The 26,186-nt window shown below is 42.9% G+C and overlaps 1 protein-coding gene and 1 long non-coding RNA gene across 3 annotated transcripts; one reads left to right on the forward strand and one right to left on the reverse strand.

The window, feature by feature from the left end:
• Positions 1 to 1,345: 1,345 nt before the first annotated feature.
• LOC128748198 (uncharacterized) lies at positions 1,346 to 5,367 on the reverse strand. Its single transcript, XR_008412759.1, has 4 exons — positions 5,038 to 5,367; positions 3,143 to 3,364; positions 2,395 to 2,456; positions 1,346 to 2,240 (listed from the first exon to the last, which is right to left on the reverse strand). It is a non-coding gene; the product is annotated as an uncharacterized LOC128748198 (long non-coding RNA).
• Positions 5,368 to 5,559: 192 nt separating this feature from the next.
• LOC128768454 (zinc finger and BTB domain-containing protein 7C) lies at positions 5,560 to 25,864 on the forward strand. 2 transcript variants are annotated; one of them, XM_053881356.1, is made up of 4 exons: positions 5,560 to 5,993; positions 21,158 to 21,871; positions 21,954 to 22,603; positions 24,399 to 25,864. In XM_053881356.1, exons 2-4 carry the CDS (start codon positions 21,176 to 21,178, stop codon positions 24,952 to 24,954), a joined length of 1,902 nt encoding a protein of 633 aa, XP_053737331.1. In that variant the 5' UTR covers positions 5,560 to 5,993; positions 21,158 to 21,175; the 3' UTR covers positions 24,955 to 25,864. The 2 variants fall into 2 exon arrangements, with proteins under 2 accessions (XP_053737331.1, XP_053737323.1); XM_053881348.1 differs by lacking the exon at positions 5,560 to 5,993 and adding an exon at positions 15,388 to 15,858.
• Positions 25,865 to 26,186: the final 322 nt, after the last annotated feature.

Consider the following 26,186-nt stretch of genomic DNA (forward strand, 5'->3'; position numbering starts at 1 on the left):
GTAGTACGCTTGGTATATTTTGACAAAGATACTTTTTGATGAAGTTAGTTTCTAATATTAAAAACAGACAGTAATCTCACATTCATTTCCAACTTTACTTACTTTTCAACTGCTGCACTCTTTTGTGGCCCATGACTTGGGCTGTGCGTCAGTTTTTTTTTCCAAGTGTGAATGAGTGTGACCTCCCCACTCTAAACAAGGAACCCTTTTTCCGAATCCAAGCCCACGTCGGACTGTTTGAATCTCTCGCCAGATTCTATCCATTACAGATTCATTTGGAAAAAGCTCGAGAAGGCTGATAAGCTTTCCCGAAACAGAGCTGTGGAATAACACAGATTAGCTTCTGCTAGAAAGAATGCTGCCTCACATTTTGGGTTTCAATGCAGTTGGCAGGCAGAAGACAAAATCACCCTGAATAGCATCGTCGATGAAACCATTCATTTTGCACAAATAGTCTGACACACTACATTAGCCAGCGACTGCAAGCATTTGCACAACAGTGTTTAATCTTTATTAGACCTTGCCAGGTGGCAAGCACTGAGAGCATTCAAGGTCTTTGGAAGAGAGGCGCAGCCTTTAAGGTTGGAGTGAATGTCCCCTGTTATCATTTTACAAGTCAGTTTCATTGTTTATTGGCCATGTAGAATGAACTCACGATTGCTTTCCTTTGAATTTGCTTGTGTTTTTTTCATGCCGCTGCCACAGCAAGCCAACAGTGGACAGCTGTAAGCCAATACACAAATGGATCTATGGTTTTTCTTATGCATACATGCAATTTTGGGCCGCGTGTGAAGAAACATTACAGGATGCGGGTCGCCTTCTCAGGTTTAAACCTTCTATCTACTTTTATGCAGATGAGCTGCGCAACTCACTGGAATGTTAAAAATATTTGAAAAATCAATCCTGCTGACTCACAATGTTACGAAACAATTATTTTTACAAATCTAAATCTGCTCTTTCGTGGTGTTTTATACGTGCGAGATGCTCAGCGGTCAGATTGTAGCAAGCCCTCTGTCATAGTTAATGTGCATATACCTGGATACGCTAATGCAGACGTCCTCTTCCTGTCTCCATAGTGATCATGTTCACTGAGGCCTCCATATACATATATACACCTGACATCTATTTGAACTCCATGCTCTTGATAATAAGTACAAGCCACTGCAGTGCAAGTTGATATATGTATATTCTTGTCTTTAAACAGACTGAAATGATGCTACAGATCAGACTGGACGTTTGCTAAAACGTCCTTCACAATGATCACGCCGGCCAAAGAAACAAAGTCTGCAACATGGGTTTTGATCAATAACACTAGTACATCGCAAGTGGTGGCAGTGATAAACCAAAAATGTACCTAACACTTGACACTGGAGTCAAATCTGGGGGAGGTTATTTGCATTTATACACATGTAATTACAGTACAGTAGCTTCAAGTGACACTAAATTGGTCCATCGACAGCAGTAACTTCACAGCACAAGTCATTACCGTGTAATTGTAATGTTCATATTTCCTTACAACCAGTTAAACCAGACTAGTAACCTTTCAATAACAGAAGGTTTCTTTAAAGCAGCCATGAGCACAGACCAGGGAATAGTGCAGCCCACTTTGTGGTCCTCAAGACACAGTGTAACCGATCATTTTTTTTGCCACTTTAAATATTTGTACTTGTTGACAGTTAAAATAAAAAAAATAGATAAATACGTTTGGGACATTGTAGGGGTGGGATTCGATTAAAAAAATTAATCTCATTAATAGAGAATTTGTGATCGCAGTTTAATGGTGAAGCCACATTTTTCAATTTGAATGAATTTGGTACATTGCTGAATCAAATGATGGACCATACATACATTTAAACAACACAATATTGTTTATTTTGCATCAGTTTGACAATAGCACAATAAATCACATTGGTGGCTATATTCAAGTTTTTATATCACCTTATTTAAACTAAAGCTCTTTTAATGTCTTCAAAATATTTGTATAAGAATTTCAATTTCATAACAATTTCAAGTACATTCAGAGTAGTAGAAACCCTGGCCATTGTGTAGTGAAAAACATCCCTGAACAAAATCCTGGCCTGCAGTATACATTATGTATATTGACAATGGTTAAAATAAAGTTCTAGTTCTAGTTGTGATGATGTTCATCATTATTTGAGGATCTATGGTTGTATGTGAATGTTGTAGTCCTATTGCGAGTATTGATTGAAGTCATGGCCAGATGAAGCCAAGAGGATCATCTGGAGGAACATCAAGAGAAACATCATCTACAAAAACAGGTTAAGACATTGCAAAGTCAAATATCTTCTTTTAAACATCATGAGTAAGTCAGATGAATAAAAAACTGTTAATTGTTTATATATATAATTATATATAAACAACAGGTATTACTACCTTGGTCATAGAGATGATGGACAGAGACGAGGTCCATGGACGCTGTGAAGGAGGAAGTGTGACTAGAAAAGATGATTACAATAAGTTAAAAAGGACGAGGCTGACTTGCCGAAGCGAACCCATGTGGGAAATGTACAAAAAAGATTTCAAGGCCTTCAGAAAACCCAGGCACAAAGAGATCTGCTGAGCCCAGCAGATCTTGACTTGAGGGAAGCCTGGACATTGTATTCTTGTACGTGCACTGTTCAACGTTTCACCAAATGTTCTCTCTGAAATTCAGTCATTTCTTATAAATACCAAGCTAACACGTTAACACAACCTCAAGGTGGAGTGCCGTTAGAAGAGAGGGACAAGTGGGTAAAGATCAACACTGCGCCATAGGAGAGATGATGATTTAATTCACACTTGTGTGTGGAACTGTGGCGTCTATTTCCGTTTTTACATTTATTTAAAACTTTTTTTGTTTTTTTGTTTTTTTTGTTTTCCATACCCCACCCAAGTTTAATCCATTGTTTGCCTGTATTACAGAGTTGAACACAGGAAACCGAGGACGTAAGCAAAAAAGTACTTGAATGAGTTCCACCCATGAGCTTTGATAATATCATACAATAAATTAGCAGGGCATCAGCATGAGCGGGACAAACCCCTAAAATCCTACATTAGGAATTGGATTTGAAGTGAGAGCCGAATCCCAGCATCACTGAACACGGCAGAATAAGTCTAAAAACTGTTCAATGACCAAACTCACCTCCCATTTCTTTCACACAGGAGGTAGAGGAAGACAAGAAGGTGGAGAAAGTTTGTGAGCCGGGCATCAGGCCATGTGAGTTTTCAACCTTCAGAGGGAAAAAAGTGTTTTGGATGATGTAGGTGATGTCGATGCAGGCCGACGCCGCCCCCACACACCCACGCACTCCTGACCCGTGTTGCTGCTCCCTTGGTTTTCACTTGATGGTCCAACCTTCTTTTGCTGGAAAAGAAAGAGGGTGGACATTTACAGTATTCGGTAGAGAGCTGATAAGAGTTCTTCTGAGGAGAAGCTAAAACTAATAAAGCCACCCAAGCGTGTCAACATCATTTTGTCTCTAACGTTTAATTTAACCTTGTAAATATTGTCTGATTCAAGGCCAGCAGAACCACGTTATGGAACAATGTTTTCCCTCCATCACTCAGCTGCCGGTGGATCTGACAGATTTGGTGGACGTGGCGACGACACCCACTCCACAGGTGGCAGGAAAGAAGCACCAGCAGCTTGTGGGTTGAATTGTTGCCTGCATTTTTTATTGATCTGAAGCATATAACTCGTGCAGCGCCAAAAGCAACAAGACTTCATTGCCTCAAAATGTTCTCGTCCATTTCTAAAAGTTCTGCACTTCCTTTGCCCTTGACACGTCTTCTACTGGGCCTGGAGCAACCTTGCCCATGGATTTATGCTAATGAGTTTAAATTAATGAGTAGATAATGATTTTGGTAGAAATACCGTTCAGCCTGATTTCAGAGTTTCAAAACTTTAAAAATCTGAACAGGAAAAAAATGCCCTTTTATTCAAGATGCTGCTGCCACAAACACCATGATAAAACAGGATCACAGTCACAGTCAGCAGTGACAAGGTCATTTCTCAGGTGCATGGGATTTTATCGAAAGGTTTTTGTCTGGTTTGGTTTTTAGGGTACCATTTACCATGCGCCTGTGTAAATCTATATGACAAACTATACACTGTGCACAGAGTGGTTTGTTTATAAGGCGAGGAATCCATCACCATTACTGAAACATCCTCCTTAATCTGACAGTGTGGAGTCTTCCTGTTTCCAGTCACTTCATGCACTTGGGTTGAGTGAGTCACTGTATCCTCAGTAAAATATATGCATGCTATACATATATCGAGATTTTAAATAAAAATTAAATAATTAGAAATTGGTAGATTTGTTCCAATATCATGACAGAAAAGCACGAAAAACGTTTTGATTTGTTGTTTGAAAAGCACTGCAGCCTCCAGCCAAGCAGCTACTTTTCAAAACAGAGCATACGGTCAAAGCAATGAAACAACTTCCGTGAGTCAGAACTGTGTTTTGAGTTTTAGAAATTCTGTTCTGTACTGGGGGCATTATGGCAACAGAAGTATGGTGGAGTAGCATTGCTTGCCAAGTTTTGTGAGAGGGCTACCTACAAAAGGACACTTGACTTTTCTGCAAGAACTCTCACTGACCGATGAACACAGGATCCCAGAGCAACTCACATTAGTGAGCTCAAAATCAGCTGGTTAGGATACCGGTTCTGTCAACCAACCACACGACAACTAGAAAAAAACTTTCACATTCTCTTACACGTCTATATAGATAGATCTACGAGCCACTACTGCTGCCATCATGCACGTATTTCTGATGACTGTATATGGGTCCTTGAAGTTAGGTTTTCCATTGTTCTGACCAGAACAGAGCAAGTGAGAAGCAGCAGAGAGATAACAGCAGACCAAAACAAAAGTCTTCCATTTGTCACAAGTCAGGACCTGTGTCATTTCTTGGCAGTATGATTTCAAATGGGAAAATGTCAAATTTGGATTGTATATAGAGTTTTTGTGTAAGTTTTTGTGAACAGACCCATGACTAACAAGATGGTGCAACAAAGGGATTAAAGTGTACTCACGGTTTGTGGCATGTTTCTGCCTGTAAGTAGATAGTAGTGATATCACAGTCAAGACTTGTGCTCCTTCCTGGCAAATCCAATTTTATTTTACCTCGGAATGTCAATACTTGACCTATTATGTAAACTATGATTTAGGCATTTAAACGAAGGAAAGCGTAGGACTAACGAGCAGGGCTTGAGCAAATGACACCTATTTGACTTTTTTCTTTTGTTTTCTATGATTAAAGCTGTTAAAAAAAAGTCCAGTTCAAGTGGGGAAACCGTTCATCTTCATATGTCAGACCCTCTCATGTTCTGCTCTGTGTTTCCGTTGCCAGACCGCTGGTGTAATGTCACTCTCCGCAGGACTGACATCACAGATTACACCCTTTTATTATATTCCCTTTATGCTGCATTAAAGGTTTCACAGAGGCACAAAGGCTCTTGCGTCTCAGCAGGTACAAATGAACACACCCAAACACACTTGCATAGTGTCACCAGTTCTCTCTCACCCTGCCTTTCTTCACCCGCTTTTATGTCTGTCCTGATGCGACTCTCATGCCAGAGAGCAAGTCTTCTCACTGTCACCCTTGTTTGCCATTCTGAATCCTCTGCGTCCAGCTTCTGCACCACGAATTGCTGAGCACCTTCTCTCAGCTCACATGTCTAAAGGCTTGGCCTCCGTGCACGAGTGCGTCACTCCCCTCCCCAGAGCACAGGTGGACTCTTAGGGAACACTGCCAAAATACTTTGGGTTTAGTAGGAGGGAGGGGTGTTGGCTGAGGTTGGTGGGTGTAGCACTTTTTGTTTTGTTGTGTTTCTTAGATAACTGTTAAGCAGAATGGTACCTTTTCACCCCCCCCACAAATCACTGACACACCTTCTAAGCAAAGTTCAGTGTCTGCCTCTCGCACTTTCACACGTATGGCTGTGCTGCCACTGCACCTGCATCTGTGAGAGGAAATCGTCTTGAAAAGGTCAGAGAGCTCTTTCAGCTCAGTCTTCTCTTCCTTGCAAAAAGTTTGTCGTCAATGGGTGTTTGATATTCCGGCGTTTCAATTTTGTGTCTCACACAAACAAAGGTGGTAGAAGCTTCATGTACGTTCTCATGTTGACGCACTGTTCTGATAGAAAGTGCCAGGCAGCAGATGTGTGCGGCAGTGAAGCAACACAAAGAAGGAAGTGTGAGTAAATTATTTCTGTTGCTGTCGTGTTAGAACGTCTCTCATTTTGGAGTCATTTGCAAAGTAGTGGGAGAGACGGTTTCGCCGATTCACTTCCTTTGCCTCTTCAGCCTGCTCTCACTGAGTGACTCTCCGTCATTCACAAGGTCAAACTGGAGCTGAGAGGCAATATTGTCACCTGATCCAGGAGCTACCAAGTGATCCCCGATCGCGGACGTTGTTAACTGATATGGAATCAGCTCACCGGTATTCATTCTTATGTTGCGAATAACAAAGGCGTTGATTAGTTGAAGAAGTTGCCAACAAAAATCTTGGCTGGAAGATCGAGGCCATAAAATTTCTGCTGTACGAGCGTCAACATTGTTGAGATAACTGCATAGCTGGCAAGAGAGAGATGTAGTGATTCAAGTATTCTTTATTCATAATTTGCAAATAATATTGCACTATTTAAAACAAAGTGAAGCAGTGGAATAACATGAGAGTTCAGAAAAGAAAACATCAAATGAGCTGTTGTGTTTGATTTGAACAAAATAGTGCGAAATACAGTAATAAAATATAGTACATTTTCTACATATATATATATATATATATATATATATATATATATATATATATATATATATATATATATATATATATATATATATATATATATATACAATAGCTATACACAAGAGCTGTTCAAAAATGTGTATAAAAATGTAGGAAACATTTTATGACACTCTGATTCCACAGAAGAAACATGGCCAAGCTAAACGTGGAGCCAACAGAGATAGGTCTGAATGTCAGGGTGTTGATTCTTGAAGTTGTTTATTCATCAGGAAACAATACCAGTAACCAGAAAATACGTCACACATATACAGCTGCATTGTCAGACCTTAATATCTTGAAGAAACAAGCCGATAGAGTCACTACTAAGTCAAATAGAAAGCAGATTATGGCTTCACTTCTCTGTCAAGTGCTGATATGATTCGAACCTGCTCTTTTGATGGAGTGGCTCTTTTATGTGAGAATGTTAAACATCACATGTGGCAGCTGTCCATTATCCACCGGAGAGACATTGATGCAAATGTGCCACCATCGTGCGTGTTTGACAGGCAGTGACTGAGCGGAGCATTAAATTGCTGTTGTAATCACTAAATGATGCAATGTGTTTATTTTGATATAGAAAGAGAGACATAAAGTTTCCAAGCCATCTCCCCTCCTGACAGCAGTTTGCTCATATGACATAATTCACACGAGGCATACACGAGCAATTCCAACATTTCATGACACAATGTCAGCCTGTCAATCACAAGCATTGTTAAACTTTCTCTTTCTTATAAATTATCATCCAACACTTACGGTTCTGGTTAATGCATAACGTTCATAATGGCCCAGAAACCATGTGTGTGAGAGCATTACACCATGTGTGTGCCACATACACACATACAAAACAAAACCTGGATTTCAATCCTGCGCTGTCGGACTAGAGTCCAGGTTGCGTTGTGTGGAGTTGGGCTGGGTGAGTAAGCCGCCCCTCACAGATGAATAAAGATGGGAGGAGGCTTGAAGAGGCTGCTGTGGGTGGGAGGCCCCAGTCCTGCCAAAAAAGCTCCTTCTGTGGGATTTGTGTACTTTGCATCGCATTCCTCACGAAACACAGCGCCTGGCGCTACGAATAGGCAGCTAGGTTTTGAGGAGTCACGCTTTTATTGTTTGGGTTGGTCTCCATTTTAAGTGAGTTTTGCTTGAGTTTGTCAGTTTTGCTTGAACAAATTGCTCATTTGTTGAGTTCACATGCAGATAATGACCTCTCCTCAACTCTTGCCACACAAAAGAGCTGAGCCATGAGCCAAAGGTGTCCCTCCTTGAATTTCAAGAGATGAGACTGGAGTCCTAGTATGAGCTTCTATGCCATTTATGACAGACTTGGAGTTGAGCTGTTTCAAAATGTGTATAGAACAAGAGATATTAAGTCTCCATTTTGGCTCAGAAGTCAATTTCAGTTTTGATCTGAAAATATACATTTTCATACAGTTCTGAAAGTCTGGTCTATAAACTGTGTGGCGGTGTATACGATAAGCTGCTAAGATACCCCTGTAACCCATGTTTTGTTTTTGGTTGAGTGAGGTGATTCACTTAAAAGGCCCTGCTTTATTTTTTTAAGAGAGGAAAAAAACACATTAGTCTGTTGCCTCAGGCTTCTGTGCACCTTCAACTAGACTCAGTGAAAGAGACTTAACATTCACAGCTTTAGTAAACTAGCTTTTCTGGCCAATGGAAATTATCCTTGAACAATCCTCCTGCTGGTTCATGGAACAGGATCAAATCATTGTTGAATAAGGAAATGGAGAAGGTGGCGTTGAGTGTTGCATCCTGATAGAAAGGAGCAAAGAGAAAGCACTTATTGGAGAGTTCAAACCAGGGGGTCACCAAGTTTCTTGACTGCTAGCAAGCTACTTCAAGGACACCGACTGAGCAGAAGGGCTACTACCAGTTTGATATTGGCTTCTTCTGTGCTACCTGGAATAATTAGAACGATTAATGATCTTTATCTAAGACACTGATCACATTAAAAACTCGGGCACTTTGACAGTCACGCTTACACTACATGACTTTATCAAAACATGGCATGTAGTCAAATCAATAAAACAATTTCCACCACAACTGTGACAGTCTTATCTGATACAATAAGAGGTTTGTTTTTTTTGCCAGTAATGAACAGCAGTTAGGAGCCATAGAACTCAACAGCTACTCCTGTGTTTGTTTAAATTCTACTAATAGCGGGGAGTCGTTGTGGCATGGCACGGTCAAGTGACACGCGACAGTCCACTGATCAAAACATACAGTAGCGAGACTGACGGCGGAATGAGAGGATAACTAGATTTGCAGGACATACGTTCAATGGTGGGATATTTTCCTTTACAAGAACGGTACCAGCACATCACTGCCAAACTTCCAAATAAAAGAAACACATTAAATTCATGGTTAAAATGACGTTACGTTCAAAGAGCCACTGAGATAATGTAACGCTTAAAAGGAAAAAAAGTTGACCAAGTCATGACCTCCTGTTGCTTGTTCTCATCAGAAGATCACAGCAAGCATGCCAAATGCAGGTTAGCTGCCGCCACCTTCCATTCCCTCATGTGGCGCCCTGCTGCAGGCGAACGTGTTCGCTGCTTCAGCAGGCTAACTGCAGTTCGTCTGGGGTGGGTGGGTGGATCAAGGCACGCTGCTCTCCTTTCTCCACCAGTGATTAGACAGCAGAAGCAGGCCAGCTACCCGAACCCACACACTCATGTCTCTAAAACCGCATTCCAGCCCCGCGTTCTCTCTCGCTGCCTCTCACACACAGGTGGGTGGACCCACTTATTCAACCCAGATCTTTCTTTTAAACATTATGAAATCACGCTTTTTATTTTTCCATCTTTCATTCGACCTCCTAATGCTGAGTGACATTTGTTATGCAGCGGCAGCTTAACATGAAATAAAGGTTATCTGAGGAATGAGTGAGGTTAAAATGAAAATGAAAAGGGTTAAAATGCTGCTGAGAGTAGATACCATCAGTAAATGAAAACCTGAGCGAGACCTATGACTCCTCACTACAAATGGAGTCGTAACAAGAGACTTAGAAATCATCTCCAGCATTTGGAGTGAGTCTGAGCGCGAGTCTGGCTTGCAGTCATTCAAACTGGCAAATAAATCTTTCACAAGTTTTGGAACACAGCGGGGACTTTGTCATTTTAGCAGGGATGGAATCGATCTTTATTCGATTTCTCACTTTTCAGCCTCCAACATTGCGTATTCTGCACACTGCTGTCAGAAGTCAGGTGATGAGCGGAAACGAAAGAGCCACCAAGCTACGTGAGGCAAAGCAACTCTCAAGGTCTTGAAAATGCTCAGTCAGGAGAAGGCGTATACACGAGGTGTTCCACTCCTAATTCTCAAATAAAACCTTATCAAAGATGTAATTGCAGTGACTTTGGCAAACAAGTAAAAACAAACAAGTTCATTACACGGATAAAAGTAATTTACAAATGAAGAGCCATCCAACACATTGTCAACACGATATAAGCTCCCTGAACTTATACAACTCAAATCATAGAAATCATTCGGAAGTGTCAAGAAAGCTTGTCCTGCTCCTTTAATAATAGGATTCACACATACACCCAAACTATTTAGTATGTAATACTCATCTAATGCCACATTATTGCTCCTTAGTTATTAATAATCTGGCACTGCGACTAGTTAACTATAGATATCTGGTTGGTCTTCACTGGCTCTGACACTAGCCCTAAGATTTGACTCAAATGAATTTGTGCTACATGAAGAGAAAACAAGTGCATATTCAGTTGATTCCTCGTGACTCCACCAACTCACCATTAAACTCACAGGTAAGCGCGCTGTCGGCCACCATTGCCGACTGTACACAGCCACGCCGGGCGTGTCCACGAATAGCTGACCATCCCGCTAATTTTTGATTTTTGTGTGTGTGCTGCGAGCGATCTGCGGCACGCGTGGGTGCCTGTGTGTTTGTGTGTACCATGACAGGCATCTGTCTCCCCTGCCCTGCAGCCTGACTGGTTTTAATTAGGAGGTGCCAGAGCGCCCCAGGGCTCTCCTGCAAGCAAGCACGCACACACACACACAAACATGCAGACACACACACGACCCCAGGGCAGACGGAGGCTGTCCCACCAAGGCTGGCCTCCTTCTCGTTATCACTATAAGGAGTTGTCCTCATTCACCCCGTGACCCTCGCAAATGTTCTCCGCTAGCCAGTCAAAGGGTACGACAGAATACAGTTGAGACTCCGTTTTATGATTTCAAATTTGGGATGAATTTCCATAACTCAGCGGACGTAAACATGAAATTGTAGTGTATTTCTGCCTTGCACTCTTGGACCCGGCGAGCTTTCCCCCGTGCAGCAGCTGACATCCTCCATTCCTCACGACACAAACACTTTGAAGAGAAATGAGAGGTGACCACACATGACAGGAGAAAGTCAACTGCCTACATTTGTTTAGCTAGACAGCCTGATCCAGGGTGAGTTCTAATAACCTCACCACAATGGCAAATAGATACTGTACGTGTGCTTGTGTATCTGAGGCTTTGTGATTATGTCTTGTAATTTATTGCCTACAGTTGGTCTGTGCAGATGCCTTCCTTTGTGTTTCAGCAACATTAGCGCTGGTGTGTCTGTCCTTTTGGAGGCAGGGGTTATAAACCTGGGAGGCTGTGGCGTGGATCTATCTCTGAAGTGAGGGAGCTGACCGTCTCTGGCCTCTCTCCCACACCAGGCCACACCTGCCCTCTGAGTCACAGTAGCACAGGGCAACATTGGCCACAGTGATAGTTTGGTACGAAAATAAAATTGCCAAGTTCGTCCCAGTTTTTTTTAGACTATCTGATGCAGGTAAATCATTCTAGAGCAACCAGCTGACAATATACATTTACATTAAACAAAGCAGCAGCTGAGGATGATGAAGGGAGAAGAATACTTCCCAGCCTTTTAGAACTTGCGCAGCAATGATAAAGAATGTCAACAGGTCAGGACGTAGCCTCACGTCAAAACCCCGGCCCCCTCTGTCGGTCTTCCCGTCTGGTTACGCACAGCAGGTGGCAGTAAATAGGTACAGTACACCAAGAAGCCACACAAATGGACGGAGAGAAAACACATCACTTGCTCACAGTGTTTCCACTTCACAGAGTCAGACCAGATAAACCAGCGCAGAACTCTATGACCTGTGGTTCCTTAGTATTGTTCAGTGAATTTATTTCCTGTCCACATTATCACACTGAGAAGACTACGCGGCACATCATCCGCATATACCTGCTGCAGTTTTCACAAATTCAGCTCAGTTAAAGGAATCTTGCTTTTATCAGGGGAACTATGGACGCTGGACATCAATAGCATTTGAAGGTGCAAAGCCATGCGACTAATGGTTAAAACTATGACACAGGATCAATTGCTTCTTTTTTACCAAGGTGCCACATGACTTTCAATAAAAGGAAACCTCCGCGCACTCCCGCCACCCCCGTATCCTTCGATCGTAAGGTTAACTGCATTAGCAGCACACAAAAAAAAGACTTTGCATACAACTTTGAAACTAACTTGGCATTTATAGAAAAGACAACGAAAGACCAGAAATATTAACCCTGTGAGAGTCAGGCTAGAGGGAAGAGTCTTCTCACCAGCAATCCATGGATGAGTTGAATACCGTCATTTTTATTTCCTTTCATTAAAACCGGTGAATACTTCATGAATGTTAACTTCACAGTCTGTATGCTGAAGACAGACAACTTTAATTTTCAAAGCAGAACAAGTGAAAAGTACTCATATGAAAATCATATTCTATTAATAAATTGATCCACTTTTAGCCCAGTGGAAAACTTGAATGTGATGTAAACCTGGTTCCTCAAACTGAAAACTGTAACCCCCCCCCCCATCCACCTCCCAGCAACCACACACACATTTGGGGTCATTTTGTCGCCACCGCACACACATTCTGTAAGCCATTGTTATTTCCAGTTGCATAGAAAATTCTTGTACTCATGAACGCATCACATGCTCTTATCTGAACTATGTGGCTCAGCGCTTCACCTGAGAGAGAGGGACCGAAATGAAGAAAAGCAGTGAAAGCAAAATGGTGCCATGAGCGTAAGCGTTCCGCTCCAACGGGTAGCTCGATCTACAGTGGCCTAAATTGGACAAAAGACAAGTCTCACTACAGAGGGATTCATGAGAAAGGCAAAATATTTACAGAAGTATTTCACTTAAAAATGTAATGATCTTGCTTGAAACTTGCTAACAGAGGCCGTTGTTGCCCAGAATTTGGCGCCGGGGCCTCGGTGCTGTGCAAAGATATGACAACGCACCCCTGCACACAGGTGGCGCTCCCGTGACGACAGCAACGTGTTTAGAATAGACAGCCGATCTTCTACCATGTTGTTTTTCTGGCCGTCTGTCTGGCCTGCTAGCAGTTAGTGGCTAACCCCGTTTATATATACGAGATGCCGATGTGAGCTGGCCTCCACTCTCACCCGGTACAAAACAGTGTAAACCACCGGGCTGCGGTTTGCTGCGCGCCGTGTTTTCGCCAGGGGGAAGTGGGCATAGCAGTCTGATGCGCAACTCCACTTGTTTGCCTAAGTTAAAACAATTTCTTGGGCCGCTCAGGGTTTAAGTACGGGTTGAAATATTCCAGCAGAAGGAGACAAACTTGTTAACACCGTTAAATACTGTTTTACTGTCAGCACCACACATTTGAGCTCCTTCACCGCGTCTCATTAAAAAGAGGCTGCTGTCTTTTAAAGTCGAATATTAGTGTTTGTGCACTGTAAGAAAGTGGTCTTGTAAGCAAATTGGGATAAATGATGTCACAGAGGAAATCCTCCATTAGTCTTTGAATGTGCTTGTTCATAAAATTGCTGGTTCAGCTTTGAAACCAGCCTTTTCTTTCATGTGGTTGTTCTTTTCTTTTGGCGCTGAAATCCCCTCTCTGCTGCTGGGTATCAAATCTACACTGAGATATAATTCATGGCCTATTTTTTCACCTTTCTGCATGAACTTCCTCCTCCTCTTCGTTCAGTGAGGTGGTAGCACGCTCGCCAACTGTTCCCCGACCTCACCACTTTCTGACTCAAAACAGGAATCTGTTGGGGGCCTCCATAACTACTTGAAACTGCTGGGTGAAACTAAAACGAATTGTTGCACCTAAGAGGAAGCAGGTCTCACGCTGGCAGAGTCAGAAATAGGTGACATTTATTTGTTTGATCATTATATATATAAAAAAAAAACTCTTTCAAGCACCATCATCTTAACATGGTTAGGCAAAGTGACACAGAGAGCACATGGGTGTAACTCAGTACACAACCCAGTACACCAACAAAGCACGCTGATATCTTGACCTACAAACATTAACTTTATCCTTAGTCGGGCAACAAGACAAATTCATTTTGAAAAAAGTCAGAAGGAATTCACTGTAAGATTTTCTATCTAGCTCCATCAATCTATTCACTTACCCATTCACCCATCCACCCATCCTGTAGGAAAGTAGCTTCTTCACACGATTGAAGAAGCTTCCAGCTCTGGTTTCCTCCCAAGGACATGCCCACTAAGTTAGCTGGACACTCCAACACTCTTTACACTGTGTGTGAATGATGTGTGTGTGAATGGTGTGTGTGTCCTGTCCAGGGTGTATTCCTGCCTCTCGCCCAGTGACCACTGGGATACGACTAAGTGCTGGTTAACTGACAATGTATGAACTGCAGCCATTTACTGTAGTTACACTCAACAGCATCCACGTCTTACCTGCTCTCATAACATCTACTATTGTTAATTTTGCTGCTCAATTGTCCAGGGCGAGAGTTGTGAGCTCCGAATCCTGTTTCAGACTGAGACAATCCCAAAGTTCTCTCCATCTCCACACTCATTTTTCCTCTCTCTCTCTTTACATTTGTCTTTCTTTTCTTTAGTTGCTGTACTGTATGAGCTCATGTAGTCAACGCTGAGCTTAATCCATTCGTAGATATGCTCATGGTCAAATTTCTGTCTTTTTAAACACTTGAAAACAGAGCCCATGACATGTACTTTTAATAGAATTATTAAGCAACAGACTCAACATGAATCGCTGTTTGTAAATTTAGGAATATTTCCAGGCATATTAGGCAACAAAAGGGCAGCTCCAAAACAAAAGCAAAAAAAGAATCCTCGTCCTGCTCGGGGAATGTCTCGGTATCCCTCAACCTCATCTAGCTGTAGTACAGAAATAGGATTTTTTTGTTATGGGTCCAACAGTTCCAACTCTACGTCATCAGTTGAGTTATAAATGTGACGCGCAGTGAATCGTCGACGCCAGTGCAGGAGTTTGAAACAGACACTTGGCAAGTCCTAGCTTTAGCAAGAATGTTAAATAAGCCCGTTGAGTATTTCTTTCAGAGTGAAAAGTGTGGCAACAGAGACCAGGTGTATGAAAGCAGTCGACGTCGGTGCCTCTCAGCCTCGCACTCATTCTGTCGCTCCTTCTGCATCTCCACTCTCCGTCCCACGCATCTCGTCCCAGCTTGAGACTGACCAACCAAGAAGCGCAAAATAGTTTTCCAACTTTTTCTCTCGCTTTCTTTCTTTTTTCTTTTTCCCTCCCTCATCTGTCTCCCCAAACAACCTCTTAGAGTTCCTCTGCCCCGCTCCCTTTCTACCCAAAATCCACTCAAACACAACTAAAAATTCATTTTGTCTGACCTAAATCAGAGGGTGTCTGCGCCACGGGCTTATTACACAGTGCGCTTAAACTTGTGTTGTGGAGGAGGATGGGGTATTATTATCTTTCGGCTACCCACCCTGCTATAAAAACTAGTGGTGCGACATCTCCGCGGCGCAGTGCTACCCTCCCTCCCTTCCTCTCACGCTCGAGCTCGTCCTCCAACAGTCTCGGCTCCACTCTGCTGCGCAGAAGGTTCGCGCGCCTGTCGCTCTGCTTCTTCTCTCCGCTGGATATTCCTCCGAGGGGGGTTTCGGGTCTTACTTCTTTTTTTATTTTTTATGAATGGGGCTCCCGCCGGTGGTCTGAGGAGCTTGTGAATGGACTGAGAGTCAGACGGGTGTTTCAATCGAGGGGCGATGCGAAGAGGTCAAGGCAGGACCCACGGAGTATAGTCTGCACCTGAAGAAACGGTGAGTACTGAAACCTGAGGAATGCCGCGGAGCGTATCAAGACATGTGTGTGTCTTCACTTGGGTGTGTGCGATCGTTTGTTGTGTGTGCGAACAAGCCAACACATGTGCATCACTGAGTGCATTAATTGTATTTACATGGCTGTCACTCACTCGGCTCAGCTCACCGTGACCTGACAACAGATCTTCAAACGTAATTGTTTAGTCTGCTGTGTCAATATTGTGCGGCAAAATTCTAGAAATAGCTGCGGCGTTTACACCATCACAGCAAACACCAGTTAAAGTTCGACATAATTGTGTGGTTGTTTTTTTTTTTTAATCAAAGACTGTAATTACACTCTCAGTTGTAATACACCACTGTGCGCCGAGTGCCGCAGGTGAATCGGAAAGTTGAAGCCGATGTTTGGCAGAGCGAAAAGTGAAAACATGGATTTAACACTGAGCTTTAAATTATTGTTTACAACTAAGTTTGACATCATCTCGGAAGACAGTAAAAGGCCGTTTTTGCTTGTATGATTCACTAAGCAATGCTTGCTGTCAACTGTCGAGTTGTCAAACTTTTTTAAAGTTTCGTTCATCCACTTTTTCAAAATGTGGCGCGACGGAAAGTTGTGATATTTTAACGAAAAGAAAACAAGTGTATGAGTTAATATTAATTGACAAGATGGACGTAAGTTAGTAAGCTATGGTATCAATACCACATTCTTAATTTATGAACAAAATGGTGCTGTTTTTCACGTGCTATACATTTATTTTATTATTTTGTATTTTTGTAAACTGTATGTTAAACTGCATTTTTAATCGCTGCCATAATTCTGAGCAGCAAAGCTGAACTTTTGCTTATTTTAAGGGCTGAGAGACTAATGATGTGTAGCTCTGGGGCCCCCTGAAGGCTCCAGGATACTTGCTTAAATTGGCCCTCCATATCTCCGGAGACCATGTGTGTTGTTTACTTTAAATATAGAAGAAAAAGAAATATTTCAAGTGAATCAAGTGCTCCATTAAAGATGTTATATTGTGATTCCTCTCCGATCTTTTGAGACATTATTTTATATTTATGAATACACAAGGTCGTGGTGGAATACACACTAGTTTTGATATGTCTATTACCCATATTATTTTTTTAAAACGTAATTGAAATGTATTTTTGTTTTTTGAAGAAACAAATAAACACAAATCATAGATAAACGTTTGTTGGGAAAAAGTTACTTCCCTGCAAACCCTGAAATCCCTGTCAACAGTTTCAAATGTCACGATAATTGTGCGGGTAAATACACAACTTAGGAGGTGCAAGTGGCATGTGCTGCTCTGTTTGACAGCAATTAAGGTTAAATTCTCCTGACGTGATCTGTATTTTGCCGACACAAGAGAAGCAGGTGCTCTGGTGTTGCACTGGTGATAATGGAGTCGCCTCCACAGCTAATGCGGCCGCTTAATAATGGGGAGCATTTCTGCTGCCCGACACAATAATGACTGTCCCTCAGTGACACTTGCTTAGCGAGTGGACGGAGGGCGGCAGAGAGAGGGAAACTTTGGTGTGTTGGTCAGGTGCAACTGTCCTGACAGGGATAAACTGGCAATGAGAGTTTCCTGGTGAAATGAGCGCCAGCCCGTGACAGGGCTTGAGATGGACATTAGGGGTTGATTTGTGGCCCTCGCTGTGAGTGCTTGAGTCCAGCCCCGGTGGCCCCGTTGCAGGAATAATGATAAAGTGAGAGAAGCAGGGGACGATTAGGAAAAGGAGGGGAAGGTTGTGATGGTGGTGGTCCGTTGCCGGGAAGCAGATGAAGTTCTTGGGAGAGCGACAACACTTGAATGGAGGTGACACATTATTTTGGGTGGGTGTTGTGAGTTGAAAGTGTTGCTGACGAAGTGAGGCATGAGAGGAGACATGGCTCAAACAGAAAGAAAGGAACGTTCTGATAAAGATGCTGCGCTCGTGAGGGAACAAACACATCGACCTATCATGCCATTACAATACAAACGCTCTTCCCTTCACCCAAGATGCCAGATGACTCAAACAACCCCTGTCACTATTTAATCATAGGGTGAAATATTAATTCAGGAACTAGAGGAGTTACACGTCAATGTTCTTTTTTAAGGAAAAATACTGAACCTGTTCAATAATGATCAATACAAGTCACAATTTTATGTTACTTTTAGGTTACAAGGGATTTTTGAAGCGTCAATAGTTAACTTTACCCCACGTTTTCAGATTTTATTTTTTAAACAGCAAGAACAAAAGTGTGCTGTCAAGCTAAAGATATGAACAGATGTGAACGTATCTGCAATCCTCAATGCAAAGAAGGGCAGATATCATTTGAGTAAAGAGAAAACTTGTTAGGTGACTGAGAGCAGCTATTTACTAGCTGCTTAACACGTGTTGTTGATGTATTATCTTTCTTGGCGGCCCTTAGAACGCAGTATTCCAACTTCTTCATCCAAAGTATTTTTGATTCGAAAAGGACATCATTGCTTGCTCGATTAATTAAGCTCTGCATATGAGGCGACTCATTTTTAAGGTTTACAATGTGAATTTCAGGATCATTTCTTGGCTAGAGGCTATGAAGGCCCAAGCAAAAGCTAAAGTAGTTTTCAGTCTGTGTGTTAAATGTGAGTTTACTGCTCATTATATCAAAGGTGCCTGTGCAGCTCCGCAGCAACAACCAGGATGTTACTCTACATCGCTGAATATTAAAGACTGACTTAGAAGCTTAAGGAGGATCACACAAGCACAATAAAGAGGAGGCATGTCGCATGAATTCATGAGTAAGAAACGGCGGATGGACTTTCAGTAAGTCCCTTCTTCTATTAACACAGAAACGTGAGTAATTATCAAAGCACTTTCTGGTGGCATCCCCACCCTTCTGCGATGGGTGTGGGGTGGGTGAAAGGGTTAAGTCTGGCTGACTAACAACTTCAGGACCTTGTGGTGGGAAAGCCGTGCCCTCCTCCCCTCCCTGTCTATGTGGCACATCCTCCTTAGATCCTCTCCACGTTGTAATTAGGGGCCGGCCGCGAAGAGCCGGCACTAGCCGGTGGCTGGCCAACAGTGGGAACTAAGGGGAGTGGCGCTCGCCGGACCAAACAGCAGCACGTGTCCCGGAGTTCCAGGAGTGGGTGGGATGGCTCGAGAGAAAACAAGTGACAGTGAGTTGGCCAAGCCCTCCCAGTCAGACTTGCTCTCTCTTTCTCTCCCTGGTATCCACTCGGTGTTGCTCCGAGCTCCGCGCTATTGTTTGCCTTGGCAAGTTTTCACAGGGAGGGGCCCCTCCACTGCTGTTTGTGCAACCTGTTGGGGAACTTTTCGGACCATCTGATCTCTCCCTTACGTGCTTCTTTCACCTTTTACCCACGCTCTAGTGAGTGTCAGCCTTGTGGTGGGAAAATAAAATTAGGATTGAAATTTGGACATTCTCACTAGCACTGCACCACTGTATGGCATAAATATAATCCGACAAACCTGGCTGAAGTTCATTTCCACCGCCTTTACTATAGGCATTTAATTATGTCCACTGAGTATCAATGAAATGAACACAGAAAGTGTTACCTAGCAACAGATAGGACAAGAATAAACTCCACTCAAGATTGGTATCTGAGGTGTGTACCCACAGGTGAACTAAGGGATTTACTGAAACCTTTTTTTTTCCCCTCTCTGAACGGTGTGATGTGCTTCAGCACGAATGAGTGACTCTGTTTAGTCAGCAGTCAACAATGCAGCTGTGGTGAACGGGTCTGCTTCAAAGTATGCAGCATCGTCTCATGCCTGTGGTGACCACCAAGTGTGGACAGCTAGGTTTAAAATCTATTCTTAGAGGTGAATGAATGAGTCGTCTCCAAGAGGACAGTAAACAGCTCCGTGAATCAACAGGTAGGAGGCTGGATCTGAGGAGGAAATAATAGTTTGTTCATCTGCAGAGACAACAGTGTGCGAACCATGCACTTTCACAGGAAACAGTATCTCGATTACAATCTGACCTCCTTTGTGTTTTTTTCTCTCTAGTTCTGTGACGCTCAGAAGATGGGGAAAACTATTTTTCACCTAGTTAAATCCATTTCATGGCGTAGTCAAACTCGTGCACACAGTGTGCTGCTTGCTGAGAATGAGAGGTGCTGTGTTTACCACTTGTTGCCATTGCTGCGCAGATGGCAAACAAACAATCATCGCTGCTGAATAAAGTTAGACTGCCACTCACAGTGTTAACATTGCAACAGACGCCCACCTCGTATTGTCGCGGCATTCAAGAGAGCTCATTTCCAAGCAGCACACATGAGGTTGGTGGCTTCCCAATGGTACCGTTCTCCAAAGATTCTTCTTGTATTCCAGCAACAGGAGGAGAAAAGCAATAATAATATGTACGAAACTGTACCTGGTAGTGAAGTTATGTCAGTAAAGCCTCCTCTGTTTGTGATCAGCATTAAGATACTCTTTTTTTAGTTTTTATAAAGAGTCTGAGGAAGCTACAGTATTGGATCCCGGTTTGTTTTATTAAAACACCTCATATATTCAGAGAGGATTTATGTTCTTCCGATATTTTTTAAACTGAAGATTTCTTTCGATTCACCTGCCCAACCACGACCACTCGGCTGCGTCTGGTCTGGGATCGCACATCGGCCACAGGAGTAAAGTCTTTCACCGTGTATCAGCAGCTGTTACTAAGTTACAAACAAGCTCATTATGATTTAATAGCTTCAATAAAGTCTAAAAATGTAACTGTTATGTAACTCATGTACTTGTTTAATCACAAATCTTCCATGAACAGACGTGCACTCAGCCCCAAGACACAGATAAAGCAAGGAAATTAACAACTATGTTAATGAGTAATCTGTGACCCAAACTACATTCCACTAAAACTCATGAGCAGACTTGTGTCCGAATGTCATAGATGAAGAAGTGACGTCACTTCATTCACTGAAGCTGGAAATATTTAACTGACATGTAAATCTGCCAACAGTATTCTCATGGCCAGACAACATAAAGATCTGTTGTTCATGAAAATGCAGTTAAATAAAATATTTTATTGTGTTTTATACATATTTCAAATGATGTTTCTGCTCACCTGACAAATACAGTAGATGTCCTGATTTTGTTCCCAGGTGATGTGATCCTTTAATGTCAGACGTGCTGACGCCATCGCATTCAACCTTCTCCCAAAAAAGGGCCAGTAGTTGCAATAGCTATGCAGTCATGCCAAAACAATTAACTACTGTCTTGCAAGTCATTCGATTTTCAAGAAAAAAGTTTCCATGGCAAAGCCTGACCTCTAACTATGACCTAACTATCTTCTCTGGTCACGCAGGAGACATTAGAGGGGAGAATGGTCCATCACAGAGAAGAAGATCTGATCGGGATCCCCTTCCCCAACCACAGCAGCGACGTCCTTTGCAGCCTGAATGAGCAGCGACGTGATGGACTCCTCTGTGACGTCATCCTCATCGTCCGAGACCAGGAGTACCGCACGCACCGCTCGGTTCTGGCCGCCTGCAGCCAGTACTTTAAGAAGCTCTTCACCGTGGCGACCGCAGAGGGAGGCCACCAACAACAGACGGCAGCTGTTTATGAAATCGACTTTGTCGGTCCCGAATCTCTCACGGCCATCCTGGAGTTCGCCTACACCTCCACGCTGACGGTCACGGCCTCCAACGTCAAGGAGATCCTGAATGCAGCACAGATGCTGGAGATTCCCTGCGTCATCAATGTTTGCCTGGAGATCATGGACAGCGGTGGTGGAGATGGGGAAAGGACGAGAGCAGAGGAAGAGGAGGACGAGGAGGAAGATGCTGAGGATGAGGAAGAAGAGGATGAGGAAGAGGAAGAAGAGGAGGATGGGAGGTCCAAACGGGATGAGCAGGACGAGGAGGACAATCTAAGTGAGAGGTCACTGCGTTCTTCAGAGAGCCGAGAAGGTCAGACCCCTCTGGGCACAGAGGACTCCTCCCCACCAAGCACCTCCACCTTCACCCACAGAGAGTCGTCACAGTCGCAGTCACCTGACAACACGCAGGGGAAACAGGTAATGACTTGCTTGAGTCCATTTACCTTCAAAGACGATGATGCAAATGTTAATCCAGTCCTCACGGTGACATATTTTGCAGGAGAGTTTGGAGAGTCGGGCCCTGAAGGACTTCTCCATCGAATCCCTCCTCCAGGAGGGGCTGTACCCACGCATGTCATCGCTGGAGCGCAGAGCCAACTTCTCTCCTCTTCTGCCGGGCTTCTACCCTTCCGTGTGGGCGGCGGATTTCCCAACATTCCCTCAACATTTCCTGGATCCCGGCCACCAACAGCATCCTCGTCCTGGAGCCTCACCACAGACCAGAATCCCACCAAGCTTCCCCACACCTGCCCCACTGGAGGCCTCCAGGCCGCTCGACCTAGCGGTGAAAAGAGAGATCATCAAAGAGGAAATGAAGGAGGAAGTCCCGCCCAGTCTGCTCCACGGCGACTTCCTGAAGGAGTTTGTCAGCGCTGGGTCGGTCCCGTCCGAGGGTCATGTGCTGGGCCCAGTAAAGGATGAGGCAGACTTCCGGTCATACCTGAACTTTATAAGCTCTGCATCCCACATGGGGGCGCTGTTTCCTCCGTGGCAGTTGGAGGAAGAGAGGAAGATGAAGCCAAAGTCTTCACAGCAGTGTCCCATCTGTAACAAGGTCATCCAGGGAGCCGGGAAACTGCCGCGACACATGAGGACGCACACAGGAGAGAAACCGTACATGTGCACCATCTGTGAAGTTCGGTTCACCAGGTCTGTGCAGCTTCTCCCAACGATTTTACAGTCAATATGGCATTTTATCAGGACACGCGAGCATCGCCTAGTCCACTTCACAAACCCTTGTCTCACTGGTTAAATTCTACAGTTTACATGGCAGAAAAAGACATTTTTGATTCAGACTCAACAAGGCAAAAAAACTGAGCATTTTCTTCTTTACCAAAGTTCTCACATGCGGAGCTCTTTTGAGGACGCATGAGCGCTGATAGGACTAAAACTCCCCAGCTATCGTGACCCATTTATTTATCAGAATGGAAATCCCCTGATGTTATTTTGTTGCTTCTGTCTTTCATTTCTGACCAACTTGTCACTTCTCTTCTCTTGCTGTCCTTGGTGGTTTGATATCTGCATGTCCATCAGACAAGTGTTTTAATCTAGATTATGACCAAAGTTTCCTTGGAAGAATCTTAAATATAGCAGCAAACGGATGAGAAAAAATTTGAAACTAATAATATAGGTTATCACTAGTCCAACACGTCTCCACACCAGTAAACAGGTGATTCTTTATGTGTTTAATTCTTTCCTATGTAAGGCACAGTACTCTGGAAGGGAGGTTGTAAATCTGATTTGAATTCTTTAATTCTCCTGAAGTTGTCTACCATGGGCAGAGAATTGTTGTTACACAAGCTTCCCCTGACATTTCAGTGGACCTCATAACTTTCCATGACGGAAATGTAAGCTGTGTCACTTCAAATATATAATATCATCGATAACATATGGAAATATATGACAATTAATCTGTTTTTTTAAATATGTTTACAATAGTTCAATAGACTAGGAAGTTAATGGTGGGAAAACTCACTGGTTGTTTTTTCTTTTGTTTTTTTGTTTCTTCACTAAAAGAACAGGAACATTTCTCGCTCTCACTGAGGAAACAAACTGTGTAAATCTGTGTTGTGAATCTGACTTTCAACAGGTTTAGATCAAAGGAAAACAGATGCCCTAAAACAAAGAATTAAGTTATTAGACACTTGGAATAAAAGTCATGCCTTCGCATTTAAAACAATTACCCATCGTTTTGGGAGAGTCATACATAATGATATAATTGAATTAGGTTTAGACATGCAGCCAATAATATCTGCTAAAGAGGCCAAGGAGAGAAGCCTGCCAGTCGGTGGGCGCTGCGTGTCTAACCTCCAAGTCAGTGGGATTTCTTATGTAAGCCTCATTTGCATGGCCAATCATTTCAAATCAACTGTATGAAACAGCGTTCAAGGTATGCTGCAATATGAATAGCGATAGTCATAAATGAATATCTTCTTTTACTATTGATCAAAATAAGTCCGCATTAATATCATTTACGGTTGATTGATCAGGTCACTGTGACAAGGTGCTTTAATTTTATATCTGAAAACACTGGATCCAAATGTCTTTGACAGTGGCGCATGTTTAGTGAGCAGCAGGATCCTTCACTGTGTTGTACAGGAAATAGATAGAGTTTATGTTTCTTTGTTTCATGCATTGTTCAGTTACAATCTATTACTTTAGCGATTTTCAATAAATAAACTAAATATTTGAGCTTGCATTTACACTGACATATCTTTTTTTATTTTCCATCCAATACTTTTAAAGCTCTACTCGAAACAACCACACCATCAACCACAAAACCGATAAGATGTGTGTCCGCATGTCACCAAAACGTCAGTTACAATTTGAATAACAATAAAAAAAACCACTTGATTACTATATTATGACCTTGTTATATTTTCGATTTCACCTTTGGCTTTTACTTGTCGCCTTACTTCTTAACTCTCTTCTCTCTCTTTTGCAGACAAGACAAGCTAAAGATCCACATGAGGAAGCACACAGGCGAGCGACCCTACATCTGCCTCCACTGCAACTCTAAGTTTGTCCACAACTACGACCTGAAGAACCACTTGCGCATCCACACGGGGGTTCGTCCATATCAGTGCGAGCACTGTTACAAAAGCTTCACACGCTCCGACCACCTACACCGACACATAAAGAGGCAGAGCTGCCGAATCTCTCGGCCCAGGAGAGGAAGGAAGCCGGCCATGTGGCGCACCACACCCTCCAGCAACTTCCTGTGTCCCCCTACGGGTCCCACCAATCGGCTGGAGGAGACTGGGTTAAACTACCCAGGAGTCAAGAGCAGTGGACTCGGGGAGATGTTGGGACTCGGTAGCAGGGCTGCAGAGGGGAAGAGGAGAGGGGAGGATGACAGGGCAGGAAGGCAACGAGGAGTGTTTGCCTTTGCCTTAGCAGGAGAGGAGATGCTTAGTCACTCTCCATACTACGCATCGACCTCCGACCCCTGGACAATGAGGGTGGAGCGGGCTACTTCCATCCCAGAGCCGGCAAAATGATCAGGAGAAACATCAATCTGTCTTTCATTTCTCTGTTCTGGGGCTCCTGCTAAAGGGAAGTCTCCACATGTGCTGGCACGAGAAACTATTTACTGAAGATAAGTTTCAAAGTTTGAATGTTACCAACATCGAGTAGTTAACCAACACAGATAATTCCATGATTGAACCATGACAAACACCACTGAAAAATCTCCACCAAATATGCAAAAGCAATTTCCATTTGTGACTTTGAATGTAAAATTCTTACAGTGCTGATACAGTATTTGTTTTTAGCCTTATAAATGGCTCAGATGAAATCTCCAACTTGTTTGATGCGAGTTCCCAACGTTGGTTTTTGCCTTGAGGCTAATGTTTTCCCGCTCAACAAGAAACCCACTTGAATTTTCTTAAAAAGGGCAGATGGTGGCTGTTCTCCTTCCACTGCCTCGTGACGATGGACTCTCTTCGTCTGCACTATTGTACATAGATGGACGTTTTGGTGTTAAAAAAAAACATTTTTATTGATGATGAAACCATTATTGCTGTAAAGTGCACCGATCCAAAGACGTGTTCTTTGATACTGACTTGAATACGACTTGTGTAAATGTTGATGAGGATGTAGATTTGGGGTCAATCACCGGCCGCTTCAGCTTTCAGCTTCCGTGACTTTGATTTCCTCCGCTGCCAAAAACAAAACAAAAAAAAGGCTTTGGTTTGTGTTCATGTTCTGTTTATGTGTAGAAGTTGAATTAAAACGGGGGGGAAAAGTATTTTCTTGCTATTTATGTGTATTTAAATGAATGAGCCTTGGCTATATTTTGCAAAAATGTTTTATAAAACACTAAATGTTAAAACAACACTTTGGTCGGATTGCACTCTCTTGGATGGATGGATGGATGATGAGAAGACAAGGATAGTTGGGTGATTGAAATTTGGCCTCATTAAGAGTAGAAAAAAAAGTAGATGAATCAGTGATTCATGTGAAAAAAATGGGTGCATTTCTTGTTAAAAAATGTATTGAATGGAGGGAAGATTAAGGAGATGGTGAGTGGTTGGATGGTGAGATGGATGAACCAAGAATTCAAAGGGTGAATGAAAGGTAGGGCACTTTGAGGAGCAAGAAGATAACAACAACAACAAGTGAATACTGTTTTCAGTAGATGTGTGTATGGAATGAAGGAGAGATGGAGTCAGTAGAGAATGAAACAGCTCATGCTCTGGAAAAATAAAAAATGATGGCATGAAAACAAAGG

Source organism: Synchiropus splendidus, chromosome 1 (genome assembly GCF_027744825.2).
Source record: "Synchiropus splendidus isolate RoL2022-P1 chromosome 1, RoL_Sspl_1.0, whole genome shotgun sequence".
Lineage (NCBI taxonomy): Eukaryota > Metazoa > Chordata > Actinopteri > Syngnathiformes > Callionymidae > Synchiropus > Synchiropus splendidus.